We start from the raw sequence: 12,324 nt of genomic DNA on the forward strand, positions 1-12,324 counted from the left end.
GTAACTAGGGGTCGTCTGTAAGTCGGATGTTCTTAAGTAGGGGACCGCCTGTAGATACATTGTTAGTAAATTGTATCGATAGGGATATAAGAAAATAGATAGATCTCTTGTATATGAATGGATGGACAGACTCGTGGGGGTATCCAGCCAAGAGATAGAGAGACATATAGATATACTGTAAGTAGCAGCAGAAGAAGGTTTAAGTGTGTTATCTCTAGCAGCACATCTTAGGTCCAGTGTGTCATAATTATCACTTAGTTTATTGGATTGCATGATACAACCACAGGGCGGCCTGGTGACAGTATCCCGCCACTGAATCTGTAAATCACTCTATATACAGTATATTATATACATATATGGAGGGAGAGACCTATATGACTTGTTTATATGTCAGTGAGTGGTCTAAGCTGTGCTGGTTCATGGAGTCCAGTAATGCAGCAATACCTGTATGTATACCTATATACGGTCTATGTATACATAGGCACGTCCAGCTATACATCCCATGCATCCTCCTGGTAGCCCAGGGCACGTGTATGGCAGCAGTGCAGCAGCAGGTACTTGTACAGGACACTCTATACTGCACGACTGATGGGTAGATGCAGCAGAGATATAAAGTTATCACAATGAAGAAGACTCATTGTATCCCCACAGATTCGGCAGGACTGTACTTCCCCGCTCCCGCCCAATCCCCTCACAGCCTCTCCCCACTTCCCGCCTCTGCCAGAGTCATCCCAGAGCCGGGGCCGCGCTCCGTGACGTCATGCGGGGGACTCTCCAGTCTCCAGTGCTGGCAGCTGGGAGCAGGATCGTGCAGCTCTGTCCTGCTGCCTCCAGCATCCTCCTCCTCCTCCTCAGCACGACCCTGCAGCTGTATGGTGGATCTCATCCTGCCCTACCCGCTCCTGGCTGCCATGGGGGATCAGCCCAAGAGTAAGTTCTGCTGCCCCTCACTAACTTTACTCTAGTCAGCAACTCACAGGGAGAAGTGGTCCCCAGTCACATCACCATCAGCATCATGAGTAGTGTCCCTGTCTACAGATAGATCCGTGACTTATAATGTTACACCATTGGCATAGATGACATTCAGATAAAATACATCTAGTTAGATATCATTTATCATAATAGATAATCTATAGAATGAATAGGTGTTTGATGGATTGGGGCTAGTACAGTGGATGTGCTGGTAGTAGTGCTGGGCCAGAAAGTTTTATAGTAGTGTGATGGATATTGTGTAGTTATGATTTTGGAGGTGCATGTCATGTGTCCAGGTATAGGTGGCTGCTGTTCCCAAGAACAGGTGGCTGTAGTTTTCTCTTGTAAGGTATAGGTGGCTGCTGTGTCATGTGTCCAGGTATAGGTGGCTGCTGTGACCTATGCCAAGGTATATGAGGCTGATGGATAATGTGCCCAGGTATAATAGGTGGGTACTATGCCCAGGTACTGTAGGTGGCTGCTGTGCCCAGGTTTTGTGTCCTCTGCTCAGATATTGTAGGTGGCTGCTGTGCCCTTTGCCAGGTGTAGGTGGCTGCTATGCCCAGGTTATTTGTCCTGTGATCAGATATTATAGGTGACTGCTGTGCCCCTTGCCAGATGTAGCTGGCTGTTGTTCCCAGCTGTAGATGGCTGATGTGCCCAGGTGTAGGTGGCTGCTGTGCCCAGGTGTAGATGGCTGCTGTGCCCAGGTGTAGGTGGCTGCTGTGCCCAGGTGTAGATGGCTGCTGTGCCTAGGTGTAGATGGCTGCTTTGCACAGGTGTAGGTGGCTGCTGTGCCCAGGTGTAGCTGGCTGTTGTGCCCAGGTGTAGGTGGCTGCTCTGCCCAGGTGTAGATGGCTGCTGTGCCCAGGTGTAGATGGCTGCTGTGCCCAGGTGTAGGTGGCTGCTGTGCCTAGGTGTAGATGGCTGCTGTGCCCAGGTGTAGGTGGATGCTGTACCCAGGAATTGTAGGTGGATGCTGTACCCAGGAATTGTAGGTGGATGCTGTACCCAGGAATTGTAGGTGGATGCTGTACCCAGGAATTGTAGGTGGCTGCTGTGCCCAGGTGTAGGTGGCTGCTGTGCCCAGGTGTAGGTGGCTGCTGTGCCCAGGTGCAGGTGACTGCTGTGGCCGGGTGGAGGTGTCTGCTCCACTGCAGGTGACTGATAGCTGTCCTCTCCCGCAGAGAAGCCGGGCCTGGCGGTGTGTGTGGGCTGCGGAAGTCACATCTTGGACCAGTACATCCTGCGGGTGTCCCCAGACCTGGAGTGGCACGCCGCCTGCCTCAAGTGTGCCGAGTGCAGCCAGTACCTGGACGAGAACTGCACCTGCTTCGTGCGGGACGGCAAGACCTACTGCAAGCGGGACTACATTAGGTAAGTGGCCATCATCTGTGTGTGTGTCATCCCCGGCCATCTCCCTAGGAGTTCAGCTCCTGCTGTCTATGGAGTGTATAATGCAGCCACCTGTCTGCTCCTACCGGCTGGAATCCATGGAGCATTCTATCATTCCTGGATGAAAGGGACTCCCGGCTGTTTACTTACTTCTTGTAGGAGCCTTAAGAAAGAATTATGTAGAAATAATAGTACAGACATATACACGTTTCACGTGCGGAGAGGATAGATAGATAGATAGATAGATAGATAGATAGATAGATAGATAGATAGATAGATAGATAGATAGATAGATAGATAGATAATGCAAAAAAGGAAGATTATTACGACATAGATAGATAGATATTATAGATATAGACAATATAATAGACAAAATATACAAAAAAAAATATTAATATTACTACATACATAATATATTATTATATATTTTATAATATATTTTGATGCAGAAATAATAATATATTGATACATAAATAAGTGTAATATTAAGATAAATAAAGATTCTATAAAAATAGAGGTTGGCAAATATTAGACCGATAAATGTTACTTGTTTGGATGATGTGTTTCTTGGTATAAAGTGCTGTTTGTGCACCAGGGTGTAATATTTCTGTGATTTAGCTCCTGTTGTATGGATCAGTCATATTTCCCTGTATTTACTGCGCAGATATTTCTATCCAAACGTAAAACCAGTGACTGGAATAATTTATGGTGACTGACAATACTTCAGCACTGGCCGCAGAGGCAGGATCTGCTTGTAACCCCACACGGGTGACTGTAACATTATATACACTGAAGATACCTGTAATATATCACTCACATCACACTGACAGCAGGCTTCCCCTGTCATACAGCAACCAGAATCAGATACACCATTTTCCTTCAGCCTCTCTATTCCTTGTCTTTAGATTGTTGATTCCCTGTATATATTCTGTACATTTTCCAGCGAGTAGTAATTTCTGTTAAAAATATAGTGGTTACTGGCGACAACAAAGATATATAATATACAGTCGGGAAATTAAGAAAATAATGCATGAAAAGTAATATTTAATATTATTATCACCACTTATTATCTTATTCATATATATTATATATATATATATATATATATATATATATATATATATATGTACTATTTTTTATATATAAGTGTAGAGAGAAAGAGGGTTTATTAGGCGTTATATTGTATCATTTTATTGCATATATTTGTCTCCATTATTTTTAACATGAGATTGATGTATATGGTGACCACATCGCAACAGATCGTTTTCAGCTGGTTATAAAAATAGCTACAAATGAGATTTCAGAAACGAAAACTGCACGAAATTGCTATTTTCACAGCATATCAATAAAAGGGGGGAAACACACTGGAAGTTGTTAGGAAAATATGATATTAAATGGAATATTATACGCTCACAATAAAGCAAAATATAATAATAGGGAATCGTAATAAATTATGAAAAAGGGAAAAATAGATTAAAAAGTGCTAATTTTAGCAATATGAGGTTATTTGGCAGGGTGTGTATTTTTTCTGTGATTTTCTATTCTATGTCTGGAGACATCATAGGAATCATTAAACAGATATTATTAGTAAAACTATCTCGATTGACAACTTCCTTGCTCTTTAGGGCATGAATATACCAGGGTATATTAACCTTGGAACAGTGGAAGCTTTGTGTATTTATTATATGGGGCAAAGGCTTTTTTCACATATCCATTATGTTTGTGTGTATACATATATACATACGGTAATTATATAACACTTATATTACAAGCTGGTGATACATTAGAACATATTGTTCGACAGCTCATATCCATAATGAGAAACATTGTATTACTTCAGTAATAACTAAAGGCCTAATATTCCCTGAGGGCTTATTCAGAGAGATATAGAATATACAAATAATTGTTAACGTTGTTACTAATAATATGATTCCTTGGTTTAAGGAATAATTTACATCATAAAGGCGGAATAAAAAATAATATGGCAAAAATCCAAATTCTTTCAGTAATAGTGGTTTGTCCTTTCTGGGAAAATTATAATAAATGTACATGAAGTTTACAAGAAGGTTAGGAGATCATTAACTCTTTCGGGGGATCTGGATTATAACCTATTAATACTATTTTACTAGCAGTTTATTGATTACAAAATATTCTATCTAAAGATACAACGTATAACATTCCCCTGAAGAAAGGAATGTTAGAATTAAATGTAATTTGATATGAGCTGCATGGAATAGAGATTGTCATCAGTGCTATCATGTTAGGATTAAACTTTTGTAGGACCATAATAGAGGTTGGTTATTGATGGATCAGAATCAGAAACAATTCTAGTTACAGCACACACATTGCAAATACATGTCATAGACCAAAAATTAGCGATGCATTATGCGTTATGACATAATGCATAAAGACATAATGCATTCTCATTCACATTGCAAACCATTGAAATCTTCCAAATTATTTTAATGTCCTCTTCTTTACGATTATATTCTAATGCCTTTCCCCTTCTTATATTACTGACTGATCTCTGGCCCAATCTTTGTGTGTGTATATATATATATATATATATATATATATATATATATATATATATACATATATAATTACACACACATATACATGTATATATGTATAGTATTGTTGTGATGTAAATAAGGCCTTATTTATGTGATGTATTTCTGACTGCATGAAGCTGATATGCAGATTAATCGCATTGATTTTTCAGGAGGCGGTAACTGAAGACAGAACGCAATGTATCTCTTGAGTCTGCAGGCACTCTTTATGTGCTGCTGAGCTTTGCTGGATTAAAGTACTGGTTACATTTAGTGATGTTGCTTTTTTGTATAAACAGAAAAACAAAAAGTAATCAAAGAAAACAAATGAAAAAAATAAACATTAGGTCATAAACAAAACAAACAAAAAAACCCAAATTAAAATAAATTGATAAAGTAATTAACATTTGATAGATATGTTAACTTTTCATTATATATATAATATTGCGTAAATTAACGAATAAAATAATAGCTTCCATGCAATCAGATGTGGAAGGTTTACCGCGATTATAAAGTATATAATAATCCTGATATATATATATTACTATTTACCAGAGCAATTTCGGAGTTATTCTCAGATGCCATTGGTTACTGTCACCCTATTACGCTGTATGTCTAATGATAAAAATAAATATCCGATAAATATTTAATATCCGATATTTAGTTGTTTTTGAACATTTGTTCTGATCATAAGAAATAGATATCTATCATGATCTTGAATTTCTCTGTACACAGCAGACACACATGATGTTTTGTTGTTGTTTGTGGCCAGGTTGTTTAGTACTCGGTGCCCCAGATGCCAGGGCACATTGCCTCGCTCAGAGCTAGTTATGAGGGTCGGAGAACGGGTCTATCACACCGACTGCTTCCGATGTTCCATCTGTAGCCGACGACTCCTTCCAGGAGAAGAAATCAGCCTTAGAGACCAGGAGCTATTGTGTGGGGCAGACCATAACATTCCAGGTATGAATATCTCACTGGCACCTATGTGATCCCAGGTCACAGCCAGCACCTCTCCTTTTATTATTTTATATAATATTATGGGTCTAAGGGGACATCTTAAAGGGCTTGTTTTATGAAGTTGACCTGTTAGGGCATATGGCAGTACAGGATAGGGCCACCGTGAGTGGGGTGATCGAGCCGACGACAGGTGAATGGCTGTTCTGTAATACCACATTTCACCAGCAGTGGCTGCTGCTGGAAACATTCCTGAAGGATCAGCTGATCGGCCGACTGCCATTATGGTGATGGGAGAGGAAATCTCAATATTAGAGTTAGAGTTATGCTTCCTTATGTGTTATATTTGACCTATTGCCTTTATACATTACATGTAAAGTATAAACTATGTCTTTTCAGACATTCTCCAGTATTTGTGCTTTACACTTGTACTGTTAGATGGGTTGTACTAGGCAGCTGACATTTATCACATGACAATGGAGGTAATGATCCTCTGTACCATGTGTTTATCTGTAGCTTCTCTGACTACTAAATCATTCCCTTCTATATAAAACAATACTACCTGATTCTCATGTTCTTTCTAGATTTGGTGATTTTAAAAATGATGAGATAAAAATACTTTTTTTTTAGAATATCTGTATGTACATGTGATTGGGATGGAAAATTGTGCAGACAACATGTGTTAGTGTTACCTCCAGCTTTCAATTAATTTACAAAGTTTTATAGTCCAATGTGTATTGAACCTTATAACAGGCAAGAGGTTAGTACAACCCGAAATGAATATTCACTTACTATTAGATGATAGCACCTATAGTATCCTAGATGTTCTTTGTAGGGATCACCTATAGAAAATAACCTATAAAGAACATTTTTGTGATTTTAAAACTTTTGGACATTTTCAGGAAATGCTTTTAACAATAACCTGGTGGTCTCCTGGCCGAGCTGCTCCATCTGAATATGGTAGGAGGCAGTTGTTGGTCCAAAAGATGTTTATGACTAGAGATTTACAGTATTTAGTGCTAACCTTTTTCACAGCACAACCCAGGAAATATACTCATAAATGTGACACTCCTGAGCCCAATGAAACCTTTAGCTTGGGTTTGAGGGTTAGAATGGTTATAAGGTCAATTAAAGGGATGTTGGTAAAAGTTACATGGGTTAGAGAAACATTATAGGCACAACTATTACAGTATTTTGTGCCTAATGTTGTGCCTGAGGGGAAGGCCCTGACATGGGGATTCTCTCTGTGTTGTTGAATGAATCTACCAGATTCTTCATATTTCTATAATCAGCCATTGTTTATGTTTTATACATTACATTTATATATTGTGTAGCAACTGTTCATGCCAATATTGTACAGTGTTTAATGTATGTGTACCACTTTACTTGATTATTTCTCTAGAAGAGTAATGTCATGGATTTGGAAAAACCTTTGCTAATGGGAATTCACATGTTTCAGCATTGTCCCAAGGGACATTTTCTATCTATGATTATGTGGTAAATAACAGCGGGGCACATTTACAAAGGGCCTTGTGCCAGTTTTCTGATGGACTTTGCACTTTTAGGTGTAAACTGCTTGCACAGGTATTTAAGAAGTGAGCGTGCCACTATTGTATCACACGCAACCCTTTTGTGGCGCAGATGTGCTAGCCTCCATGCGACACATATTAGGGGGCGTTCCAGTGCTCAGTCAGAACATGCGCCTGATTTATCATGCAGTCTGTTGCATGTCTTATGTTAAAGGTGCACCATAACAAAGTTGGTGAACTCTGTCAGGCCAGTGCAGGGAAGTGCCAGATTCATGATTTCTGGTGCACATTCCTAATTAATCTGTCGCACCCGGTATTATTCACTGGCAGAGCACTTTTAGCACAGTTTCTCACATTCTTAGTAAATGTGCCCCAGTGTCTGATGATTATATGCATTTCTATATTGGTTGGATACTATGTGATGGTGGTACATGGGTTACAGACATTTAACAGGCACATTATTTGCCCTCCTCAGTATTTTAATCAGCGAACACCCATGCAAATAGACTTTTCTCTGGAAACATTTGTATTTCCTCTTATTATCCTTATATTATTAAGTTATAACAGTATATTATTTCATATTTGTAATATTATTTATTATAATTATATCAGTATGGTATTTTCACTGTATCTCTTTATCTTTGTGACACTCCAGACACTGGCAGATCATCATCACTTAGGTCCCATATACACAAGCAGTCAGAGAAGACCACAAGAGTACGGACAGTTCTGAATGAGAAGCAGCTACACACTCTACGAACGTGCTATGCGGCCAATCCACGACCAGATGCCTTGATGAAGGAGCAGCTTGTTGAGATGACTGGTCTCAGCCCCAGGGTGATCCGTGTCTGGTTTCAGAATAAGCGCTGTAAAGACAAGAAGAAATCCATTCTCATGAAACAACTGCAACAACAACAGCAACTCAGTGACAAAACTGTAAGTGACCTTCTTGAATATATTGGTAATAATAGTAATAGAGTGGCAAGGGCCATGTAATCCATTCTTAGTTCTTAAAGCTACCTTCATTTTCCTAAGATGCTTATAGCTGCCTAAATAGACAGTTATATGCAAAATGCATTATAAATCATTAGAAAAAAGATTCTCTGGTTTGATTCTGCACATGTGTATACAATGAAATGCTGTCTTCTGGTTCATTAAATAGTAAATCCTAATACATGAAGGGATCAGTCACGCACAATTTAGTTTTGGCAACAACAGTGCAATTGAGAACTAAATTATCACACTTATAATGTGCGCTTGTTATTGCTGCATTTTGTGAAGAGAGGGCTGGCCTATTCTTCTAAAAGTTTCGTTTTAGTAAATACCCTAACATTTCTAAGAACTCTTTATTACACCAATCCTCATCCCTTCCTCACTAATAAATTCCTTGGTTAAACTTGTCTTTTTAACAGCATTAACTAAGCAACTATATAAGTGCAGTAAAAAAAAGTGCCCAAAATACTTTAAATATAAGCATGACACATGCACCAGAGCTCTGAATAGTGAAGCGCAAATTCTGTGCATATTGTCAGTGAGGAAAAACAAAGCAAAACCTTAAACTCAAAAGTAGTTAAAAGAAAAGACGCTGTAATATTTGTAAATGGTAATATACTTGCAAAGAATATGGTAGAAATTATAATCAACATGCATGGTGTATGAAAATGTTGTAGCATAGAAATGATAATGTTTACACTTGGAGAACAACTGTATTGGTTAAGAAATACTTGCCAGCAGCCCCAGTTACAGGGCAAAGTGTAAAATAAATAATAATAAAGTAGTATTGTGAGTTATCCAGTCAGAACAATGATGGAACATCTCATATTTATTTATGGACCAATTTGGCAGGCTTTATTCAGCGCTGCCTAAGCTTTATATAAATAAAGAATTATTATTAATTATTATTATGTGTAACTTTTAAAAACATTTGTTGATGCGCTGTGTATTAAGTTTTCTCTTAAAAATTGTTTTCATATTTTTTCATGTATTTTTTTGTAACTTTTCTAATTAATCATTAACACAGAGCCTTCAAGGATTAACAGGCACACCACTTGTAGCAGGAAGTCCCATACGCCATGACAGTGCAGTACAGGGCACTGCAGTAGAAGTACAGACCTATCAACCTCCATGGAAAGCACTCAGTGACTTTGCATTGCAGAGCGACTTAGAGCAGCCTGCATTTCAACAGCTGGTAAGAAAAGCCTGTATGTATTCCAGGAAGATATGTACTCACAAAGAGGGATCAATGTGATTAATGTGTCTAGTGGACTGCAGAAGTCACATAAGTGAAGATTTTTACATGACATTGTTCCATCCTTCATGTCTGACATTTACAATTTTTTGGAGCAATATGCATTCTGCAGGATATGCTACTTGTCAGTTCCTGTCTCATCTAATTAAGACTATTACTAAGACTGACAAAGTAAAGAATGGAGTTCCAACTAGATATGTACTAGAATGGATAGTTTATTGATAAGCTTCATAAGCCGTGTCAGCACATGTCTGCTTAAGGCTGAAGACATTGGGGCTGATGTTTTAAGTTTGGAGTAGATTTCCGCTATAACCTTACCTATAAGCTTACATCACTCCCCATCTTGTTCTCTACTCAACTGCGCCCACTTTTTCTTTAAAAAGTATTGCATGTTGGCCAAAATGGCTCAAGAGTCTCAATCTCAATGTTTTACCAAAGAAATAGCTACTTTTTCATGCCTTTCATACCAGGAAACTAGCATCCAAGGCATGGTGCATCTAATCCATGGAGTTTTGGTTGTTGCTTATGGTGTAGGTTTTGCTGTAGATTTTTGAGCCCAAACTAGAACATGGTTAACAATAGGGGTGTAACAATCAAGGTCGCACCCTCTGCTAAGAAGAGCAGGGCCCACAGTTCTCACAGTTCAATATAAGAACATGTATCCAGGGCGGCTAGAGAAAGAAGAGAGCTCACGGGGAATATGCTTTTTATATTGAACTCGAAGTTTACTTCTGGTTGAAGTTATGAAGTAAGGGCGATCAGGGACTTTTGCTCACCTTTGAACACAAGCACAAGCTCAGTTGTGCCTCTCCCTCTGAAGTCGAGGCAGTGAGGAGGGATGAGGGGCTCACATCTCTGCCAGGATCCCTCAGCAAAATATGTGGAAGCTTGTGCTTCCTGTGCCAGCTCTTCTAGCTACTTCCTGCTGCTTCCTGGAAATCATGATGTCCAGACTCTTCACTGATGTCCTGGAGTCTTTAAATCTATTATGAAGACTTCTGCCTCCACAAGTAGTGACTTTATGGAAGCACCTGAGTGTAATGTTAGTGTATAATATGTGTTGGATGTGTTTCATATGTATTGTGTGTGTGCAGTATTAGTATGTCATATATATATTGTGTGTGTGTGCATGTGTGTAGTATTCGTAGCAAAATCCACAGTGGAAAAAAACTCCATGTGTGTCTCTGTCCTAATGCAGATGTCTGTCCAGCATGCCTAGTGGTATGTATTGTACTTCAGGTTACCTGGTGACATAATCGGAGGCTAGGAGACACCTGTGCACTGACCTCTGCCCATCTGGAGATAAAGATTCCAGAATGAAATTAAGAATATAATAAATATTTCTTTAAACAAGGTGTTTTTTTGCCATGGTGATTACATGTGGGATCCCATAACATGTAACCCTGAATATATGTCAGTACCAGCATATACTTAGTAATGTATATTTTGTTGACAAAGATAAGGTTTTCAGATTTTCTATGAAAAAAATCTAAAGTTTTAGCCTACAAATGGAAATCAACTGTCCTCAATTCACTGATGTGTGAATAAGGCATAAATCCTTTTACTGTCTTCACTTATTTGAATAGTAATCTCTTTTTGTACTATGTTCTAGGTATCGTTTTCAGAATCAGGTTCTCTGGGCAACTCTTCAGGGAGTGATGTCACCTCCTTGTCCTCTCAGCTTCCTGACACCCCCAACAGCATGGTCCCCAGCCCTGTGGAAACGTGAGATCATCACACTGGGACTGAGCAGCATGGACCCTGCATGATACCCCTTGACACTCCAGAGAACAAACCCCAAGCACTCAAACTGCAGGGACCTCCTTCATATCTTCAGGGCTGTGCATCAGTTTGGAAAATGCACATTTCCAACTTTTTATTAGGATTTGGGAAGAAAACAGGAATTTATGGTTCTTTTTTGAACTGGTCTCGCCCTGATTCATCTCAGAGGAGTATCCATCTACCTTGCAGTGTTCAACTGGCTGAGACTGTCTTCTTACCTAAAACTCATGGGACTCAGAAATATTTATACATATCAAATGTTGAGACATTTGGTGAACTTGCTAATTTATCTTGTGGATCGAGGACTTTATTATCGAACAAAAGTAAGTTATTAATATTTATTGTCAAAACGCAGTTATGAAATGTTAATAAAAAATACTCTGAAGCTCTGGCGTCTCGTATAATAACACAAAACTGCCTCCAGATAGGAGAGGATTGGCTTCATATGAACAAAATATTGAAATATCACAATAACAATCATTCCTGTGATATCTTATGAAGATAGTTGTGAAGGTTCTGATGATTTACAAACACTTGACACATTTTCTGACATTGAGCCTCGAGACTACATAATAGTCACCTTCATCTCACTAGTCCTCTAAGTCTTATCGATTAAGCACCAGTTACACACATAAAAGTTTTATCTGTCAAGAAAATAGGGCACAATTTATCACATAGCTTTGTTTTCCATGACTGTATGTCATAGATTGTTTCTTTTTCCTTACGTTAAAAAAACCTGACGGTTTAAAGGACGTCTACGACCTAGATGTAGGATTGTACACCAATCACACTGACATACTGGTGTGTGCCCCCTCTTCTTATGTCCTGGTATTTAAAAAAAAGGGTTTTTAAATTATGCAAATGAGCCTGAGGGGCTCCAGACTCTATA

The 12,324-nt window shown here is 39.0% G+C and overlaps 1 protein-coding gene across 2 annotated transcripts; it reads left to right on the forward strand.

The window, feature by feature from the left end:
- Positions 1-762: 762 nt before the first annotated feature.
- Positions 763-11,820, forward strand: ISL2 (ISL LIM homeobox 2). Of its 2 annotated transcripts, none has more exons than XM_072147685.1 (6): positions 763-930; positions 2,160-2,349; positions 5,692-5,882; positions 8,061-8,341; positions 9,426-9,606; positions 11,266-11,820. In XM_072147685.1, the coding sequence occupies exons 1-6, from the start codon at positions 873-875 to the stop codon at positions 11,310-11,312; spliced, it is 948 nt and encodes a 315-aa protein (XP_072003786.1). In that variant the 5' UTR covers positions 763-872; the 3' UTR covers positions 11,313-11,820. The 2 variants fall into 2 exon arrangements, with proteins under 2 accessions (XP_072003786.1, XP_072003785.1); XM_072147684.1 differs by having other exon boundaries at positions 765-930; positions 9,426-9,593.
- Positions 11,821-12,324: the final 504 nt, after the last annotated feature.

Source organism: Engystomops pustulosus, chromosome 4, assembly GCF_040894005.1.
Source record: "Engystomops pustulosus chromosome 4, aEngPut4.maternal, whole genome shotgun sequence".
Lineage (NCBI taxonomy): Eukaryota > Metazoa > Chordata > Amphibia > Anura > Leptodactylidae > Engystomops > Engystomops pustulosus.

Excerpts from the sequence above, each read along its gene's own strand:
- ISL2 (XM_072147684.1), top strand. The coding sequence starts at position 873 with ATGGTGGATCTCATCCTGCCCTACCCGCTCCTGGCTGCCATGGGGGAT. Across the intron at positions 8,342-9,425 it reads AGCAACTCAGTGACAAAACT|AGCCTTCAAGGATTAACAGG; the intron begins GTAAGTGACCTT and ends TCATTAACACAG. Across the intron at positions 9,594-11,265 it reads AGCCTGCATTTCAACAGCTG|GTATCGTTTTCAGAATCAGG; the intron begins GTAAGAAAAGCC and ends ACTATGTTCTAG.